Source organism: Stegastes partitus, unplaced genomic scaffold, assembly GCF_000690725.1.
Source record: "Stegastes partitus isolate 25-593 unplaced genomic scaffold, Stegastes_partitus-1.0.2 Scaffold1653, whole genome shotgun sequence".
NCBI lineage: Eukaryota > Metazoa > Chordata > Actinopteri > Pomacentridae > Stegastes > Stegastes partitus.
The window spans coordinates 114869-137266 of NW_007579384.1; the positions used below are offsets into that span (position 1 = coordinate 114869).

The window sequence follows — 22398 nt, forward strand, 5'->3', positions numbered from 1 at the left end:
TCACGGGAGGTGGAAGCATCTTCTCTGAATAAGTTCAGACGTAGCGAGCGTTTAACTTTAACACGAGTAATCCTGAACACTTCTCTCCTCATTCCGCTTATAAATGGACAAAGTTTTGTTGTTGTTTCTTGGAGTTTTTCAGCTGCCGATTTTGTCTTCTATCTTCTGATGACTCCACACAGCCTCGTCGATTTGCTCGAAAGCAGTTGATGGACATGAACAGTTCAAATTTGCTTTACAAATATGTTAAGAAACAAGCTACGGTAAGCGTTTAAAGTGTCTGCCATGAAAAAGTCTAAATCCACCACCAGCAAGTGAGCAATGTTTTGCAAAATAGGGAAAGTTTTTGGGGATTTTGCCATCTTCATTAACTTTTTTTTCAAGTCAGTACATTTGTTTTTATTGGATCAGGCAACCAAAGCATAAAAACATTTCTTTTGGTTCAGCTGGAAGATCTTGGTTAAGGTGGAGAAGAAGGAAAACCTGTTGCTCCTTCATGTCCGCTGCCATCGGCCATGTTTTATGGCAAAAACAATGAAAGAAGCAGCCGATCAGTTGTGTTTGTTGAACGTTTGCGATGTTTTTTTTGTTTGTTTGTTGTCTAGAGAGTCAAAAACCACTTCTGGCGAGTGTAAATTCAACCACTTTTGTTCACTTTTTCTATCCTGATCCTTCAAAATGCACTCAAAAATGGAAACAAGTGAAGCCGTGAGGAACGTTAAAAGCGATTCATGTCTGAATGACTGAACGCCGTCACTCTAACAGATTAATTAAGCCAAAAGTCTTGTATATCTGAAAAGGACCTTAGTTTTTCTTGGCAAGCTAATGAATCGTGCAGCCTTTGTGATGCTAAAGTAATTGTTCCCACTTAACGATCTTGATTGGCTCCATTATCACGGCTCCGCTCTCTAATTTCACGACGCAAGGCAGCGGAGAGACGAGGAAGAGACCGAAGAGGAGTCACGTTCACGTCACCGGTTGGAGGTTTTGGGTGGAGCTCACGAAGACGGCGGATTTCCTTCTGCACGCTCTTTAATTTGCAGACCAGGAAAAAGATCAGATCCGGTGCGAAACGCGGAAAATTACACGCGGCGGAGTCATTTTGTCTCGCTGTCATTATGTCGTTACGAACGCGGTCCATCACGGGCTGCATATTTGCCACCAAGCCTCCATTATTCACACCACAGCGCGAAGTGGAGGCAAACTGGAATTGATTCTGTCTGAGTACACAGAGCCGCGGCTTTCACACGGCCGGGCCTCCAGCTCCAGCACTTACACATAAGTCTGGACCACTTTTCTCCACCTGGACCCTATTTTCTCATCTCTATCCATCTTAGCGATCGATTCTGACCAAAATCTCATCAATTGCTTTATTATGGAGCTACTTACATCTTGTTTGTCTGGGTGCAGCTTTCCAAAGAGGTCCTAAAGGATCGCAGGACTCCACAGCTCGTCTGATTCAGAGCACGATGACCTCGGAGCGATTTCGCCACGTGCTGGTGAAGAAATTGAAATTGCACAAGATGATTGAGTCGTGATTTTCACGTGATTTTTTATTTTTTTTGCTTTACCGCCTCTTATTGTCCGTTTTTGTTGGCAAAGAGCAGCTGTTTGAAATAAGAATGAACTCTGGATTAAAGAGATGCTGTTTGGTGGTTGAAGTAGTTTTTTCTTTTTACATCCAGAGCTGAACTCCAAGCAGCTTTCTGCGGTTTTTACTCACTGCGGGATCGTTTTTTTTCTACAATATAAAGTATATAAGCCATGGCTTGAAGTAGAGACGACTTTAAAATGTCTCATGTGCAGACTTTAGTGCCATACATGATAATAAAATATATATTAAAGGAAAAACAAAACTTCAGTTCCTTTAAATTATTTTGTTTCTGCAAAAACTGAAAAAATAAACCTGCAATCAACATGTGCAGCAGTTTTCCAGGTGCACAAGTGTTCCCAACACTACAAAAAAAGTGGCTCTACATATTTTCCTATTCAGATTTTTAAGTTCTGTTCTGATCTCCTGCCTGCACTTCAGCTGAAAAGTCTTTTTTGTCACTTGACTGCTGGTCATATCTGAGTCACTCATACTTTCATAGTTGTGCTGAGGAGCGCAGAATTTTTTTGCTTTTTACAGAATCTAGTCAGAGCAAACGTTTTATTTTTAAATGAAATAAGCGGTCCAGAAGCTCCACTTGGTTTAGTTTTTGTACCATTTTGTCATTTTTACAGCCTCTACGAACCGTTTTATAGCTGCGCCACATTCATTTTATTGATCAAGCATTCTTTATTTTCCTCTCTAGTCTCTCTAATTTGATTCCAGACTTGTCTCCTGTCTGCTCTGTGTAAACACAGCCTGCAGTTCAGCCAAATAATCCCTGAATTCTTTGTTTTTTATGGAATCTGGTGCAAAATTAATACAGTAGACATGTAGATGGTCGTGTTTTGTGATGAAATATCCTGATTTTATTCTTGGATTTGGTTGTTTTTCCAAATTTTCCCACTTGATTCTTTCAGTGAACAATCAAAAAGCGTCAATTCTGACATTTTTCTCTGTTTTTTATGGTAACAGGCTCTAAAAAATGGTGTCATTTTCATTTTTATTTATTAAAAAACAAAACAAAACAAAACACAAAACCATCTTTCAAACCCACAGGCAGGTTTTCAGGGTTCAGAGGGTTAAATCTCTTGAATTTCTATTATTTCTTAGAGGGAGAAAGACTTTCTCTTCCTGTGCGATTTATTTTCTCCTCCCTCCTCCAGATGAGGGTTTTTTTACTTCTGAGTCCAACATTTGTGTGTCTGACATGGTTTCTGTTGGTTTCATTCGTCTGCCGTCGGGGTGCTGTTGCTGTGAACTTTGCATTTCTGTTTGTGATCTTCTCTTCCTTTTCACACATTAACTCTCTGCCTAAGAGCGTCATTTAAGCTCCTAAAATGTGCCGTCTTGCCTTTGGTGCCATGCTTATTAACCCCTTGTACGATCCACGCGGGATAGCGGACGCCCGAGCGCAGCGGCAGAACAGAAGGTCATTCAGGGCCGACGCTTCATCTCCTACCTTTTTTTATATAAATGCCTCTTTTTTCATCCACTAACTGACGGAAAGTAGCAATAATTTCTCTGTTTGCTTCTTATGTTCCTTTTCAACAAGCACGCCTTTCACATTATGGTGGAGGTAAGAGCAGTTTAACTGAAGTTGAAAGTAGTTTTTCCTCCCTGTTTTGGGTTCAGAGCTTGGTATGAATCCTCCACCTCAACCCCAGACCACCATTTTGTTCTTTTATTTTTCAACAGTGTCTTGTTTTCTCGGTTCACATTTCTTTTTTTTTTTTTCTCTGCTTGGGTTAATTGCATGGATGGATGTCTTATGTGTTCCCCGGCTGGAAAAAAAAAATGTATTGTGCATGGTGGAAAATGGCCGACGTGGCTCTGAATGCAGCCCTCCTTTTTATTATTTTGTATGAACGTCCACCTGTGATGTTTATGAAACATATTGTGTGTGTGTGTGTGTGTGATGTGACCCAGTTTCCAGAACCTGCTAAGACCTATAGCTCGCCATGTTCCCCATGCAGAGGTGTTTGAAACTGAAACCGCAGCTTGCTTTTCCATCTCATATGCAGACTGAGGAGGAGGAGTGCGGATACATTTTGCATAAGTAGGAGCGTTGCCACTTATCTGGAACATTTTTCAAGTCAGAGTGTAAATTACTTAAGTACAAGAGGAGCATAAGCCTTTGCAAATGTACTTTGGCTCAAAATTTATGAAATTGGAGTGGAAATATGGCTGCAGACATCACAGGAAAACTCTCCTGTAAGTATGTGGCTCCTGACTAAATAGAAAAAAGCCCAGAGTTTAGACGGCGGCTCATCGTCAGGCTTTCGCGTTTTAAGGTCAGCTTTTTGTTTTCCAGCAGCAGGATGTGACCTTAAGGTGTTCAGAGTAACTCCTCATTGTATTGTCAAGCCTAAAAAAAAAAAAACATCAACACTGGCATTTAGGGTTTTTATTTATGTCTTTATAATCGGCACCCAAAGCCAGAAGGAGCCGAAGCGGGCCCTGAAGGACCTGCTGCGATGTCACAGATGAAGGTGTAACCCGATTAGGCCACGGGAGACGGTTGAGGGTTGGGAAGAACGGCGCGAAGCAGCAGATTCTGTTTTCCTGTTTCCTGTGGTCTGCTGACTAAGTGTAATGCGCCCCCATTTGAGGCCGCGGCGCCCTGCGATCGGACAAGGGATCCGGTGACTCCCGCGGGACGCCTGGCCTGGCCGAGCCGGGCTGGGCCGCCTCGTCAGGCCCAAGCCCGGAAGACAGACGGGTGGTTTTTTAGACAGAAACTAAGGATTATCTCCGTTGCCTGACTTTGTCGCTCATCTCAAACCGTTCAGCTTCACGATGACTTGTGTCGTAGCCTTCTACCGGCGCTGGTGTTCTGAGTCCTTCAGTGATCTTTCATCAGGGTCAGTGTTTCACCGAGCACGCCGGATGAACAGGAACCTGTCTGGGTGACATTAGTGCAGACACACTGGACGTGACGTTCACTGCAACACAACACAGGAGACGGTAACGCAGCGGCCGCGTCATCATTTAATTAGTCAAAACGGCTGCAAGAGGTTAATCGATTCGGTGTCATCTTAATCTGGAAATTAAATCAAACTGGAACATAATTTACTTCCATTTAAGGGTTTTTCTACATTTAATTTACCTGATTCAGACTTTACTGACATGAAGGCTCCACGTGTGCACAACAAAGTTCGCAATGAACAGAAGAAAACACTGAAAAGGACTTTTAAGGTTTGTCAAATAATCAGAATTTTGGCTTCTGATAATTAAAAGAACAAGATCGACTGTGATATTTTCATTTAAGATGCTGCACTGATTGAAAACAGCCCATGTAGGTATAATCTCTTAGTGTTAACGTTAGTAAATCTGACATAAGAACATCTTATTTCACTCTTTTCAAACTCGTTTTCAGTCTAACACACGTCAGCAGTAACTGAGTGGAGACTAGAGGCTAGCATGTAGCGTACATGTGAGGCGTTTACCGTGCTCTTACATGCATCGGTAATGAAGTGAGGCGTTTTAGGTTCAATTTAAATCATATTTTGCCTCCTTCAGATGCACTAAATTCTGTATTATTGTAAGTTTTATTTTAATGCAGAGTTTTGTAAGTTAGCATGAATGTAGCCCAACATGCAAGTGACAGCTGTTTAGTGAAATGTACAAGAATTTGTCTGTAAAATCAATAAATAAATGTTCCAGCTCCAGTCATTTGTACGGAAACATTATAAATAGTTTGATGTCAGCCAAAAGCTGTTATTCTGGTGTCAGTGTCGAGCAGCTGATGCCACACAAGACTGGATGTGAAACAGTTTTTCAGCTTTTTTATTTTTTTATAAGGTCAGTATTCATTTTCGAAAAATCACTTTAATCATTTTACAATTATTAGTTCTTTCCAAATATAATTATTCAGGAAAATTCTGGTATTTTTGCATAATGCAATCTTGTAAATTGCACAATGTCATTTTTTTTTTCTAATATTGTGCAGCCTCATTGTCAAATAAAATAAAATAAATTATTATTATTTTTTATATAAAGCACTTAAAATAAATTGCATTGTGACATTTAATTTTAAATATTGTGCAGCCTCATTGTCAAATAAAATAAAATTAATTATTAAAATTAAAAAATAAAATAAAACAATTAAAATTAAATGTCAACTATATCATTTTTTAAAATCTTCCATCTTTTAATATTATGAATATTTTCTGGTCTCTTTCCTCCTGTGTGACAGTAAATTAAACGTCTTTGGGTTGTAGACAACAGAAAACATTTGCATCCTTCAGCTTTCGCGGCTTTTTACACCTTTTTCTCACATTTTACAAACCAATCGAGAAAGCAGTGAAGATAATGGTTAGTTGCAGCTCTGAAGTCAAAACAAGACGTACAAAAACAAAATCTGTGACAATTTGGCAGCTTTACTAACAACGGCGATAAAACGATGCTTTGATGAATAAATCATGAATAAAATCCTAATCACTCCATAGATGTGTTGGAATCTACCGCCGCTGCGTTTTTGCAAACTCGCCGAGGCCTCGCGCAACACAACAAGTCCTCCAATTATATATTTACTGTTCAAACCATAATCAGAATTGAAAACGTGGGATTACTGAGCGCCGCGAACACACGGGAGTCCGCACAGACATGCAGACACATTAATAAATTGCTTCATAACACTGAGCAGCGCTCGTACCCCGACTTTATCAACAAAGCCATGATCGGAATAATAATCGCTTCAGACGGAAAACTCAATATACGCGCTAAAATTGGTTTTCGTCGCCTTTGTGCACATGGAACAGCGACGGCACAAAGGGAGGCTTTGACCCATTTTCATTGACAAGTGTCCACATTCACAGGTGTACCGTTGTGGTTGCTCCTGTCCCTGCTCCGACCCGCCACGTTTAATTGCTCTCGGGACGCAAACGTCCTTCTTTTATTATCTGTTGTCAGGCCACTTTAAATTTCTCGCCTGTAGAGTTGATAATTCAGAATCAAAGAACGTTTCTCTGGATTTCCTTATTTCCTGTAGGGTGATACGTTTAGATGTTCCAACATCAATCCCTCTGAGTTTGGAAAACTGTTTCAAAAAGCATCAGATGGTGTAAAATCTGTGGAGGCTGTAGAAGCAGAATGAGTCTTTTCAACTTTCTGACAGTTCCTAGTATAATCATGTGTGACGTGTGGATAACGTCACAAAAGTTGAGCTTAACATCTTATTCCACATGTCAAAAAAATCTCCAAAAATAAACAACTGAGAAGCCTCGACAGCGACCGACAGTCATGCAACAAAAAATTTGCAAATATTCTGCTTTTAAGGTATATTTAATATATTTATTCTACATGTTTTGCCAAAAATAAACCATTTGTTTAAGCAGATTCTGCAAAAAGCAAAAATTTGGTATGTGACACAGATTTAGGGACGTCTCAGCTGAACTGCAGGTTGTTCATTCAATACAGTATGGAGTTAAATTTAAAACTATAAATATGTAGTGTCAGTAACACCTGTGGGCACGTGGGAAAATATTGTACATGTTGATTTCAGATTTCTGTTCAACTTTTGTAAATATAGTAACTAAAATAATTCTTTGAAATACGTCTTTTTGTTTTAAACAATCGGCTACATCGCTCCATTTGCCAGACAATCGTTAGATTTCCAACTTTCTGACGGGACTTGAACTAATCATCAGTTTTGTTGGGAAAATGAACCAAATCTCAAGTTAGAATTTAGATTTTTAAGTCATTTTACTTTATATTTCACCTTTTAACAAATGTCCAAAATAAGTCTATGCTCTGATCAGACTCTTTAAAAAACCAAACACACATTTTTGAATAAATCCAGATTTTTTTTTGGCAACTTTTGTAAATATAATAATCAAAGAAATTCAACTTTGAAAGAAAACTCGGGAAAAATCTTTATTCTACATGTCTCATTTAAAAATGTGCTAAAAATCAAACATCTTCAGGATCCGAGCTGTAAAAAAAGAAAAAAAATGAAACTAGAAGAGAGAAGTTTGGTAACGAATTAGAGAAACTGAGGAGCAAAATAAAACAGAAATAAACAGAGATACATTCAGCATGGGGAAACATCTTTCCATCTTTTTTTTTTCTACTTCTTCATGGCTCATGGTGGAGGTGCAGGACTTTATATTATAGGCAATAATGAACCCAGATTCCTAACCTTGACCTGTCTTTACTCGTAGAGGATGTTTTCTTCTATTGGTGCAGCCACAACTAAACACAACATTCAGATAAGTGAAAATTGGGCCTTTCTGTTGAATTCTAAAGAAGTTGTGACGCTGAATCAGCTTAAAAACACGAGAAAAATCGCCCAACAAAAACCCAACAACGATCTATTNTGTGTTGTTTTTGCAGCAGAGCTTTTTTTTTCTGTGCAGCAGGGGGAAAAAGAAAACCCATGCAAAGCTTCCACCGTATGGAAGAGGAGTCAGGGGCCTCTGCATTATTGATGAGGCTTTATATAGGCAAACAAAACTAAACACAGAGACGCTCGCAGCTCTGCCTCGGAGGACGGCGGCGGCGGCGGTGGGTGGGAGAGTGGGGAGTGTGGGGGAGGCAGCGAAGAGAGACATGCAATTCTCTCAACTTAGTTATTGTATTTGCACAGCGCGATAAAAAGCCAGTGTCACAATGCGATCTGGAAACGGGCGTCGATGGAAAAACAACACCGCTAAGAGGCTTATGAGGCATCTTACCTGGAAACGGATAAATGAATAAATAAACAAGGTAAAACAAAAACGAGATCACGACCCAAAAGGAGAAGAAAAAAAAAAAGAAGAAGAAGAAGAAGAGCGGATCAGATAACAAATGATGATACAGTGGAACACCTAAAAGATTCATAAAAGCACAAAATGAAATAAAATAGCCGGCGTGGAACAAATGAAGTCATGCTGGAAGTGTGTTATTGCATGAATGAGTAGGTGTGCAGGGGCAGGAGGAAAGAAAAGGAGGTCAGCGTGTTTAAAAGTCAGCTCATATGCATTTCTGGAAGGAGGCGATGCGGTAAAGTCTGTCGGAACAAACAGGAATGTGTTTGCAGTCTGATACACATGCAGCTGCTTTTTTTTTTTTCTCTCTCTCTCTTGTTTTGCAATTGATTAAACCTGGTTTTTCAATATAGAAGATGGAGAAAGCCATCGAGAGGAGAGAGATGGATGCAGCGGGAGGGGAGAGATATGGAGGGATTTATTTCTATCTCTTGTTTTTTTTTTTTCCTCCTCTCTTTTTGGTTGTTGTTGTTGAAGAATGTGTTTTTGTGCTGCACCACGGGCTGTATTAAAAAAAAAAAAAGCAGAGGTGACTCCGACAATCACTCAAACCGCTCGCAAAGTCATCAAGGACGGCTTCGAGCAATTGTTGCGCTGCGGAGAGAAGTGGAAACGCGCCGCAAACACCCGCTCGTTCCTCCACAGGTTACCGAATTAGGCCACGGAACACCTACTTGATGAAACCTCATGCATATAAGAACGCGTGGAATATCTGAAATCTATGCAAATGCTATCCAGAGGCTCTCGATTCACATTTAAACCACTCCGTCAGTTGAAATCTGAATAAATTGTCTGTGTTTTTTTTTCCGAAAGAGGCATCAGTCATGTGAAAGATTCCATCTATTGTGTATCAGCTTTCAGCGACTCCAAAAAAAAACGGAAGATGGTCGTATAGATTTATTAAATTGGCTCGTTTGTGCTTCGTCATGCTTGTTTCTGCTGCACTGCCTTCGCTGGAGCATAATGCGCCGCACTCGCTCATGTATTTTTAATGTGACAGCAACAAATTGGCCACACCTGTTGCTAGTTAGATCTTAAAGCATCCTGCGCGTGTGGGAAGGCTGCTCCGGTTATTAATCATACCTGTTGGCAGCGGTGGAGCATCTCCGACTGCAGCGCTGCATCGCGCGAGGCGGCCGAGCTCCGCCATCGCGCGCGTTTAATCTAAATCTCTAATTAAAACCAGTAGGAATGTGATTATGTCATAAACGGCAGCTGCAGTCGGAGACAAAGATGTAACTTTCTCTATTTTCGCGTTTGTGATCTCAGCGGCTGGAGATGAAATTAGCAACAGATCAGAAGTGAAAGGATTCACGAAGTCGGTCCCGCGAGGCCGCGTTCTGTGTACGGTTGTAGGAATGCATCCAGTAATGAAGCTCCTGCTTTCAGATATCCAGCTATCAGAACAAAAGCTTGTAATCTGTGACTTGGTGAAGGAAAAGTGCACCAAAGTTGTGTTTCTGGACTGAATTTTTAAGCACAATTTTGAAAGTGGAAAAAGTTTGGAGAGAAATAATCTTTCACACTCGCTTGAGGTGGTTTTTCAGCTTCTTGGAAAATAGTTCACGCGTCACGGGAGGTGGAAGCATCTTTTCTGAATAAGTTCAGACGTAGTGAGCGTTTAACTTTAACACGAGTAATCCTGAACACTTCTCTCCTCATTCCGCTTATAAATGGACAAAGTTTTGTTGTTGTTTCTTGGAGTTTTTCAGCTGCCGATTTTGTCTTCTATCTTCTGATGACTCCACACAGCCTCGTCGATTTGCTCGAAAGCAGTTGATGGACATGAACAGTTCAAATTTGCTTTACAAATATGTTAAGAAACAAGCTACGGTAAGCGTTTAAAGTGTCTGCCATGAAAAAGTCTAAATCCACCACCAGCAAGTGAGCAATGTTTTGCAAAATAGGGAAAGTTTTTGGGGATTTTGCCATCTTCATTAACTTTTTTTTCAAGTCAGTACATTTGTTTTTATTGGATCAGGCAACCAAAGCATAAAAACATTTCTTTTGGTTCAGCTGGAAGATCTTGGTTAAGGTGGAGAAGAAGGAAAACCTGTTGCTCCTTCATGTCCGCTGCCATCGGCCATGTTTTATGGCAAAAACAATGAAAGAAGCAGCCGATCAGTTGTGTTTGTTGAACGTTTGCGATGTTTTTTTTGTTTGTTTGTTGTCTAGAGAGTCAAAAACCACTTCTGGCGAGTGTAAATTCAACCACTTTTGTTCACTTTTTCTATCCTGATCCTTCAAAATGCACTCAAAAATGGAAACAAGTGAAGCCGTGAGGAACGTTAAAAGCGATTCATGTCTGAATGACTGAACGCCGTCACTCTAACAGATTAATTAAGCCAAAAGTCTTGTATATCTGAAAAGGACCTTAGTTTTTCTTGGCAAGCTAATGAATCGTGCAGCCTTTGTGATGCTAAAGTAATTGTTCCCACTTAACGATCTTGATTGGCTCCATTATCACGGCTCCGCTCTCTAATTTCACGACGCAAGGCAGCGGAGAGACGAGGAAGAGACCGAAGAGGAGTCACGTTCACGTCACCGGTTGGAGGTTTTGGGTGGAGCTCACGAAGACGGCGGATTTCCTTCTGCACGCTCTTTAATTTGCAGACCAGGAAAAAGATCAGATCCGGTGCGAAACGCGGAAAATTACACGCGGCGGAGTCATTTTGTCTCGCTGTCATTATGTCGTTACGAACGCGGTCCATCACGGGCTGCATATTTGCCACCAAGCCTCCATTATTCACACCACAGCGCGAAGTGGAGGCAAACTGGAATTGATTCTGTCTGAGTACACAGAGCCGCGGCTTTCACACGGCCGGGCCTCCAGCTCCAGCACTTACACATAAGTCTGGACCACTTTTCTCCACCTGGACCCTATTTTCTCATCTCTATCCATCTTAGCGATCGATTCTGACCAAAATCTCATCAATTGCTTTATTATGGAGCTACTTACATCTTGTTTGTCTGGGTGCAGCTTTCCAAAGAGGTCCTAAAGGATCGCAGGACTCCACAGCTCGTCTGATTCAGAGCACGATGACCTCGGAGCGATTTCGCCACGTGCTGGTGAAGAAATTGAAATTGCACAAGATGATTGAGTCGTGATTTTCACGTGATTTTTTATTTTTTTTGCTTTACCGCCTCTTATTGTCCGTTTTTGTTGGCAAAGAGCAGCTGTTTGAAATAAGAATGAACTCTGGATTAAAGAGATGCTGTTTGGTGGTTGAAGTAGTTTTTTCTTTTTACATCCAGAGCTGAACTCCAAGCAGCTTTCTGCGGTTTTTACTCACTGCGGGCTCGTTTTTTTTCTACAATATAAAGTATATAAACTATGACTTAAAATAGAGACGACTTTAAAATGTCTCATGTGCAGACTTTAGTGCCATACATGATAATAAAATATATATTAAAGGAAAAACAAAACTTCAGTTCCTTTAAATTATTTTGTTTCTGCAAAAACTGAAAAAATAAACCTGCAATCAACATGTGCAGCAGTTTTCCAGGTGCACAAGTGTTCCCAACACTACAAAAAAAGTGGCTCTACATATTTTCCTATTCAGATTTTTAAGTTCTGTTCTGATCTCCTGCCTGCACTTCAGCTGAAAAGTCTTTTTTGTCACTTGACTGCTGGTCATATCTGAGTCACTCATACTTTCATAGTTGTGCTGAGGAGCGCAGAATTTTTTTGCTTTTTACAGAATCTAGTCAGAGCAAACGTTTTATTTTTAAATGAAATAAGCGGTCCAGAAGCTCCACTTGGTTTAGTTTTTGTACCATTTTGTCATTTTTACAGCCTCTACGAACCGTTTTATAGCTGCGCCACATTCATTTTATTGATCAAGCATTCTTTATTTTTCTCTTTAGTCTCTCTAATTTGATTCCAGACTTGTCTCCTGTCTGCTCTGTGTAAACACAGCCTGCAGTTCAGCCAAATAATCCCTGAATTCTTTGTTTTTTATGGAATCTGGTGCAAAATTAATACAGTAGACATGTAGATGGTCGTGTTTTGTGATGAAATATCCTGATTTTATTCTTGGATTTGGTTGTTTTTCCAAATTTTCCCACTTGATTCTTTCAGTGAACAATCAAAAAGCGTCAATTCTGACATTTTTCTCTGTTTTTTATGGTAACAGGCTCTAAAAAATGGTGTCATTTTCATTTTTATTTATTAAAAAACAAAACAAAACAAAACACAAAACCATCTTTCAAACCCACAGGCAGGTTTTCAGGGTTCAGAGGGTTAAATCTCTTGAATTTCTATTATTTCTTAGAGGGAGAAAGACTTTCTCTTCCTGTGCGATTTATTTTCTCCTCCCTCCTCCAGATGAGGGTTTTTTTACTTCTGAGTCCAACATTTGTGTGTCTGACATGGTTTCTGTTGGTTTCATTCGTCTGCCGTCGGGGTGCTGTTGCTGTGAACTTTGCATTTCTGTTTGTGATCTTCTCTTCCTTTTCACACATTAACTCTCTGCCTAAGAGCGTCATTTAAGCTCCTAAAATGTGCCGTCTTGCCTTTGGTGCCATGCTTATTAACCCCTTGTACGATCCACGCGGGATAGCGGACGCCCGAGCGCAGCGGCAGAACAGAAGGTCATTCAGGGCCGACGCTTCATCTCCTACCTTTTTTTATATAAATGCCTCTTTTTTCATCCACTAACTGACGGAAAGTAGCAATAATTTCTCTGTTTGCTTCTTATGTTCCTTTTCAACAAGCACGCCTTTCACATTATGGTGGAGGTAAGAGCAGTTTAACTGAAGTTGAAAGTAGTTTTTCCTCCCTGTTTTGGGTTCAGAGCTTGGTATGAATCCTCCACCTCAACCCCAGACCACCATTTTGTTCTTTTATTTTTCAACAGTGTCTTGTTTTCTCGGTTCACATTTCTTTTTTTTTTTTTCTCTGCTTGGGTTAATTGCATGGATGGATGTCTTATGTGTTCCCCGGCTGGAAAAAAAAAATGTATTGTGCATGGTGGAAAATGGCCGACGTGGCTCTGAATGCAGCCCTCCTTTTTATTATTTTGTATGAACGTCCACCTGTGATGTTTATGAAACATATTGTGTGTGTGTGTGTGTGTGATGTGACCCAGTTTCCAGAACCTGCTAAGACCTATAGCTCGCCATGTTCCCCATGCAGAGGTGTTTGAAACTGAAACCGCAGCTTGCTTTTCCATCTCATATGCAGACTGAGGAGGAGGAGTGCGGATACATTTTGCATAAGTAGGAGCGTTGCCACTTATCTGGAACATTTTTCAAGTCAGAGTGTAAATTACTTAAGTACAAGAGGAGCATAAGCCTTTGCAAATGTACTTTGGCTCAAAATTTATGAAATTGGAGTGGAAATATGGCTGCAGACATCACAGGAAAACTCTCCTGTAAGTATGTGGCTCCTGACTAAATAGAAAAAAGCCCAGAGTTTAGACGGCGGCTCATCGTCAGGCTTTCGCGTTTTAAGGTCAGCTTTTTGTTTTCCAGCAGCAGGATGTGACCTTAAGGTGTTCAGAGTAACTCCTCATTGTATTGTCAAGCCTAAAAAAAAAAAAACATCAACACTGGCATTTAGGGTTTTTATTTATGTCTTTATAATCGGCACCCAAAGCCAGAAGGAGCCGAAGCGGGCCCTGAAGGACCTGCTGCGATGTCACAGATGAAGGTGTAACCCGATTAGGCCACGGGAGACGGTTGAGGGTTGGGAAGAACGGCGCGAAGCAGCAGATTCTGTTTTCCTGTTTCCTGTGGTCTGCTGACTAAGTGTAATGCGCCCCCATTTGAGGCCGCGGCGCCCTGCGATCGGACAAGGGATCCGGTGACTCCCGCGGGACGCCTGGCCTGGCCGAGCCGGGCTGGGCCGCCTCGTCAGGCCCAAGCCCGGAAGACAGACGGGTGGTTTTTTAGACAGAAACTAAGGATTATCTCCGTTGCCTGACTTTGTCGCTCATCTCAAACCGTTCAGCTTCACGATGACTTGTGTCGTAGCCTTCTACCGGCGCTGGTGTTCTGAGTCCTTCAGTGATCTTTCATCAGGGTCAGTGTTTCACCGAGCACGCCGGATGAACAGGAACCTGTCTGGGTGACATTAGTGCAGACACACTGGACGTGACGTTCACTGCAACACAACACAGGAGACGGTAACGCAGCGGCCGCGTCATCATTTAATTAGTCAAAACGGCTGCAAGAGGTTAATCGATTCGGTGTCATCTTAATCTGGAAATTAAATCAAACTGGAACATAATTTACTTCCATTTAAGGGTTTTTCTACATTTAATTTACCTGATTCAGACTTTACTGACATGAAGGCTCCACGTGTGCACAACAAAGTTCGCAATGAACAGAAGAAAACACTGAAAAGGACTTTTAAGGTTTGTCAAATAATCAGAATTTTGGCTTCTGATAATTAAAAGAACAAGATCGACTGTGATATTTTCATTTAAGATGCTGCACTGATTGAAAACAGCCCATGTAGGTATAATCTCTTAGTGTTAACGTTAGTAAATCTGACATAAGAACATCTTATTTCACTCTTTTCAAACTCGTTTTCAGTCTAACACACGTCAGCAGTAACTGAGTGGAGACTAGAGGCTAGCATGTAGCGTACATGTGAGGCGTTTACCGTGCTCTTACATGCATCGGTAATGAAGTGAGGCGTTTTAGGTTCAATTTAAATCATATTTTGCCTCCTTCAGATGCACTAAATTCTGTATTATTGTAAGTTTTATTTTAATGCAGAGTTTTGTAAGTTAGCATGAATGTAGCCCAACATGCAAGTGACAGCTGTTTAGTGAAATGTACAAGAATTTGTCTGTAAAATCAATAAATAAATGTTCCAGCTCCAGTCATTTGTACGGAAACATTATAAATAGTTTGATGTCAGCCAAAAGCTGTTATTCTGGTGTCAGTGTCGAGCAGCTGATGCCACACAAGACTGGATGTGAAACAGTTTTTCAGCTTTTTTATTTTTTTATAAGGTCAGTATTCATTTTCGAAAAATCACTTTAATCATTTTACAATTATTAGTTCTTTCCAAATATAATTATTCAGGAAAATTCTGGTATTTTTGCATAATGCAATCTTGTAAATTGCACAATGTCATTTTTTTTTTCTAATATTGTGCAGCCTCATTGTCAAATAAAATAAAATAAATTATTATTATTTTTTATATAAAGCACTTAAAATAAATTGCATTGTGACATTTAATTTTAAATATTGTGCAGCCTCATTGTCAAATAAAATAAAATTAATTATTAAAATTAAAAAATAAAATAAAACAATTAAAATTAAATGTCAACTATATCATTTTTTAAAATCTTCCATCTTTTAATATTATGAATATTTTCTGGTCTCTTTCCTCCTGTGTGACAGTAAATTAAACGTCTTTGGGTTGTAGACAACAGAAAACATTTGCATCCTTCAGCTTTCGCGGCTTTTTACACCTTTTTCTCACATTTTACAAACCAATCGAGAAAACATTGAAGATAATGGTTAGTTGCAGCTCTGAAGTCAAAACAAGATGTACAAAAACAAAATCTGTGACAATTTGGTAGCTTTACTAACAACGGCGATAAAACGATGCTTTGATGAATAAATCATGAATAAAATCCTAATCACTCCATAGATGTGTTGGAATCTACCGCCGCTGCGTTTTTGCAAACTCGCCGAGGCCTCGCGCAACACAACAAGTCCTCCAATTATATATTTACTGTTCAAACCATAATCAGAATTGAAAACGTGGGATTACTGAGCGCCGCGAACACACGGGAGTCCGCACAGACATGCAGACACATTAATAAATTGCTTCATAACACTGAGCAGCGCTCGTACCCCGACTTTATCAACAAAGCCATGATCGGAATAATAATCGCTTCAGACGGAAAACTCAATATACGCGCTAAAATTGGTTTTCGTCGCCTTTGTGCACATGGAACAGCGACGGCACAAAGGGAGGCTTTGACCCATTTTCATTGACAAGTGTCCACATTCACAGGTGTGCCGTTGTGGTTGCTCCTGTCCCTGCTCCGACCCGCCACGTTTAATTGCTCTCGGGACGCAAACGTCCTTCTTTTATTATCTGTTGTCAGGCCACTTTAAATTTCTCGCCTGTAGAGTTGATAATTCAGAATCAAAGAACGTTTCTCTGGATTTCCTTATTTCCTGTAGGGTGATACGTTTAGATGTTCCAACATCAATCCCTCTGAGTTTGGAAAACTGTTTCAAAAAGCATCAGATGGTGTAAAATCTGTGCAGGCTGTAAAAGCAGAATGAGTCATTTCAACTTCCTGACAATTGTTGATATAATCATGTGTGACGTGTGGATAACGTCACAAAAGTTGAGCTTAACATCTTATTCCACATGTCAAAAAAATCTCCAAAAATAAACAACTGAGAAGCCTCGACAGCGACCGACAGTCATGCAACAAAAAATTTGCAAATATTCTGCTTTTAAGGTATATTTAATATATTTATTCTACATGTTTTGCCAAAAATAAACCATTTGTTTAAGCAGATTCTGCAAAAAGCAAAAATTTGGTATGTGACACAGATTTAGGGACGTCTCAGCTGAACTGCAGGTTGTTCATTCAATACAGTATGGAGTTAAATTTAAAACTATAAATATGTAGTGTCAGTAACACCTGTGGGCACGTGGGAAAATATTGTACATGTTGATTTCAGATTTCTGTTCAACTTTTGTAAATATAGTAACTAAAATAATTCTTTGAAATACGTCTTTTTGTTTTAAACAATCGGCTACATCGCTCCATTTGCCAGACAATCGTTAGATTTCCAACTTTCTGACGGGACTTGAACTAATCATCAGTTTTGTTGGGAAAATGAACCAAATCTCAAGTTAGAATTTAGATTTTTAAGTCATTTTACTTTATATTTCACCTTTTAACAAATGTCCAAAATAAGTCTATGCTCTGATCAGACTCTTTAAAAAACCAAACACACATTTTTGAATAAATCCAGATTTTTTTTTGGCAACTTTTGTAAATATAATAATCAAAGAAATTCAACTTTGAAAGAAAACTCGGGAAAAATCTTTATTCTACTTGTCTCATTTAAAAATGTGCTAAAAATCAAACATCTTCAGGATCCGAGCTGTAAAAAAAGAAAAAAAATGAAACTAGAAGAGAGAAGTTTGGTAACGAATTAGAGAAACTGAGGAGCAAAATAAAACAGAAATAAACAGAGATACATTCAGCATGGGGAAACATCTTTCCATCTTTTTTTTTTCTACTTCTTCATGGCTCATGGTGGAGGTGCAGGACTTTATATTATAGGCAATAATGAACCCAGATTCCTAACCTTGACCTGTCTTTACTCGTAGAGGATGTTTTCTTCTATTGGTGCAGCCACAACTAAACACAACATTCAGATAAGTGAAAACTGGGCCTTTCTGTTGAATTCTAAAGAAGTTGTGACGCTGAATCAGCTTAAAAACACGAGAAAAATCGCCCAACAAAAACCCAACAACGATCTATTCATCCAGCTGTGCATTGAAATGTCTGCTCTTGCGTGTCTGTACAGTTTTCTCATATTAGAGCAGCGCCACCGATGTGACCCGTTCGTTTCATGCGGTCATGCTCGACGCACTTTCCCTCCAACTGTCAGCGACCGTCCAGCCGCCCAGATTCACTTTTGCCCGCCGCGCCGCAGCAGGTTTATCTAAAAGTCCAAACTGAGAGAAACCAGATCTGCGTCCATTCACTGTCAGTTATTCTATACGCTGCCGGCGCTGCCAAATGACTGAGGGTTGCCAAGTACATTCATACACAAGGTCTGGAATTACAGCCTGCCAAGCACCAAACCCTTTGAGTTCAGTGAATAAATCAATAAGGGTCACTCATCAAACCGCCGCTAACTTTCTGATATGATGAAGAGGCTCCGACTTGAATACATTACGTGCAGCTCGGAGTCGTTGGCGGTCTGAAACACGATATCCGCTTTGAATTCTTCACATTCCCATATTTACAAAACAGCACTGAGAACAGATGTAGAGAAACGCTTGTGTGAAACTATAGATTCTTTATTTTGGTTGGTGCGATGTGCTCTTGAAGATGTTTTTTTTTTTTAAGGTTGCCAACCTTTGGGCCGCTCTGTAATCCAACCTCAGCGCCACAGTGGGTAATTTTCCCCGTCATTTGGCTGGCATTTGGTGTGAAAGCAGTGTGCAGACAGCAGGTCTGCCTCGCAGCTCTCTGTTAGAGGGAAAAGGCTTTAAGTAAACAAACCAGTTCCCACTCGAATCCTCCGTTCCCCCCTGCACTGCCCAGGCAGAAACTAAAAGGCACGGACGGTCTGCAAAAAAATAAAATAAAAAACCAGCAAATATCTGATTTTTCTTACATGCTTTATTCTTGCAAAGCTGTTGGCAGACAAAAACTCTCATCGTACCTGGGGAGCACTCTGGCTAAGCTAAGACACGCTAACGTCTCTGTGATGCTTTTAGCCACCTTTAACAAGCTAATGCTAACTCTCAGGTGTAGCAGGTGTAATGTTTACTGCCTTTACCATCTCGTTTCATTGTGTTAGCGTGTATTTTGCCATAAGCAGTGAGCATAATAATTGTAATTAGGATTTGCAATAATTTATCGCAGTCCGTTGAGCTGAGAACCGAATCCTGTGCAGACCTGCTCTGCGTGACACGCACCAAGAAAAACAGCAGCACAAACCAGATTTCGCTTTATTCTTGCAGAGCTGTTGGCAGACTGTTAGTAAAACCTGAAACCTGTTTATCCCTGTGAAGCAATTTGGCTGAGGAGGAGGAGGAGGAGGAGGAGGCACTAAATATAAGTTAGATATTAACAAAGCTAAATCTACAGCCGCGCTAGCAGGCTCACGCGTCGAGCCAGATATAACACGCTAGCAGTTGTGATGCTAACGCTCAGGGTTAGCGAGTGTCATGTTTACTGTGTTGTCCTCTTAAAACCAAAAAATTATCTTATTTATATCTTATTTATCTGCATTTTGTTGGTATGAACACATGAAAAATTTGAATATTAAGGCTAAAAGCTTGTTTCTTTTTTATAAATTACAAATTTAACCGATGATTTTTGATGTTAAGAACTGAACAACATGATCTAAATATAATCTAAATATCGAGATAAAGGATGTACAATATTATATATAAAGTACCACCACACTATATTATAAATTACACACATTTAACTGACTTAATATTAATGTTGTTCTGCAAAATTTCAGCTTAATTTATCAGTAGCTGAGGTTTTCTCTCCCTAATTTACATTTATCTGTTGATTTGATTCCTAATTAGTATAAAAATGGTGTTTAGCTGCATTTAAACAGCATAATTTATGCAAGTCGAGGCTACAAATCCCATTTTTAGCGAGCATACAGAACACATCTGCAAGATTAAACGCTGAACAAGGTCGATTCTGCTTTAAATTCCTGTTTCTACATCAAACTTTGGAGCTTTTTTTCCCTCCTAAATCATAAAAGCTTAACAATACAGTTGACTCAAATGCATCAAAGACAATCTTTCAGGTGCTTTATTTTTGTGTGCGCTAAAGGCCGAAGGTCACGACCGGCCGTAAAGTTCGAACTTGATAAAAACCGAACCCGTAAACGCTGCTGCTAAGTGATTTACAGTTTGCTTGTGTGGCCTCCGTCGTCGTGTCCGGACAGGCGGTAAAACGCCGAAGCCGCTTCTTTCCCCCGTTTTTACTGCTCGTGCAGTTAAACGCTTTCCGGCTTTGGTCTGTTAGCGCCGCTTCAGCTCGTTCCTCGCAGCGGGAATACCGCCGGTTTTTTAAGGAAGGTTTGGTGTCAAAAACCTCGGCAGTAAAACGCACCTTTTTATCCCCCCGCACAGCCCGAGATAAGTCATCGGTTTGAGTGTTGTCTCCGTCTATTAAATCTCCTCTGTCGCTCGTATCTGCAGCAAACCTTGTAACTCCAAAGGGGGCCTTTTATGTGAGGTTAGAAAAACAGACTGGGATTGACAAGTGTGCACTTTTTTGATATATTATCACAGTGTGCGAGTGGATCCTGTGGGCCTCGGGGTCCTGAAACTTGCTCCGGCTTATCAGGCGCCTTCGGTTCAAGTGAAAACATGAACAGCTTCTTCTTCTTCTTTTTTTCTTCTTCTTCTTTTTTCACCGGCGCAGGCATGGAGGCAAAGTCGAGATTTTACAGCAGCATATTTGGTTTCATCAAAGGCCATCAGTCATGTGCTAGTCTTTCTCCTCTACCTTTTATCCTCTGGAAATGTGACTCCCTCGCTGCATGCTTCTTTTTAACCTTCCCCCTCTCTCTCTCTCTCCCTGTGCATCGCTATCCTCGCTCGCCCTCTGTCCTTCTCTGTGAAGTCACATGTGAAAGTGATCGGCTTAATCCCGATCACCAGCTGTGTTTAACCTACTTTGGATTTGGAACACTTGGCTTACTTGCTCTCACTTTTGTTTATGTGGGATTAGCATGAATACATGGCGTGAGGTTTGACCTGACGACGGCGGTTAAACGCCCAAAACCGGCCTGAAGTCAGTGATTAAGCCCGCTCTGGGTGCCTTGCTCAGTGGCGGTCGAGGTTTCCTCAGCTGCTCTTTGCATTCAAACTGGCAACCTTCCAGCTACAATCCTGTTTCTGTGAACTCGAGCAAACGCAGCCCTGAGGGGCTTAATTGAATTCTTAATGAATGAATCCAAACCCTGCCCGGTATGCGTCGTCCTCGCTGCCAGAAAAACTTCACGCCGATGATAATAATACTCAACTTAAACACGCAGCGGGACTCTCCAAACAACGGAAATGTAAAATAAATAAAGAAACGGCGCCGGCACATGAAAGCAGGTCTATAAATATGAGTAGTAAGATTTAAGATGTGAGGATGGTGCTGGTGATTCTGCTGGCCTAAGCTCCTCAGGCGTGTTGTCGCCGAGCCAAAAGCCCGGTCACCTTCAGCGTAAGCCGCTGCTATTTTAATGCTCCGCAGAAACAGGAATAAAGAATAACACTGTCCTCTGTGTTGTTTTTTTTCTTTTTTTAGGATCCCGGACCCTCACCCCCGTCCCCCGTTCTGGGGCACAAACCGCTGCAGCTGATCGAGGTCAAAGCCAGGGGGCGCTTCGGCTGCGTTTGGAAAGCTCAGCTGCTCAACGACTACGTGGCCGTCAAGATCTTCCCCATTCAGGTATTATCTGCTTTGTTTGAACAGTTTAAGATCTGTTAACCCTCTGAGCCCCAAACATCACAAAGATGACTCCGTTTATCAGAGCTGGAAAACAAAACTGAAAAATAGTCAACTTTCTGACAGTCTTTGAAGTTATCACGTGTGACTTTTGGTTGTGTCGGGAAAATTAACCAAATCTAAGGTTAAAATCATGATATTTAATCAATTTATTCAACATGTTTTACCATTTTGTTCAAGCAGATACTGCAAAAAGGCAAAAAATTTGACATGTGAACAAAAATTTGGGACGTCTCGACTGAACTGCAGGCTGTGTTTATTCAATAGAGTTTGGAAACTACGCTACAATTAAAAATATAAACGATCGTATATAATGTCAGTAACACATGTGAGCACCTGGGAGTATGTTGAACATGTTGATAACCAAAGTAATTATTTGGAAATGAATATTTTTGTTTCAAACAATCGGTGAAATTGCACCATTTGTCAGAGAATCATTAGATTTCCAACTTTCTGAAGGTACTTGAACTAATCATCAGTTTTGTTGGGAAAATGAACCAAATCTCAAATTATAGTTTAGATTTTTAATCAAAGTAATTTTATTCTGCGTGTCTCCTTTTTAAAAAATAAAAAAATAAAAAATTTGCTCAAATCAGACTTTATTTTTTTAAAAATCCTGATTTATTCCTGTTTTTTCAACTTTTGTAAATATAATAATGAAAGAAATTTAACTTTGAAAGAATCCTCGAATCTAAATCTCATCCTAAAACTGTGATATTTCATCAACTTTATTCTGCATGTCTCATTTAAAAATTTGCCAAAAATCATCAAACATCTTCAGGATCCAAACTCTGTAAAAAACAAAACATAGATAAAAATCTTCACTTCTTGCTGCAACTGTGAAACCACCAGTGAC

The 22398-nt window shown here is 40.2% G+C and overlaps 1 protein-coding gene across 1 annotated transcript in view; it reads left to right on the plus strand.

The window, feature by feature from the left end:
* LOC103371821 (activin receptor type-2A) overlaps positions 1–22398 on the plus strand; it is a 66672-nt gene that overhangs the window by 32367 nt on the left and 11907 nt on the right. The window contains exon 5 of the mRNA XM_008301274.1: positions 21342–21485. Coding sequence (XP_008299496.1) covers positions 21342–21485 — 144 coding nt within the window. The remainder of the gene's footprint in view (positions 1–21341; positions 21486–22398) is intronic.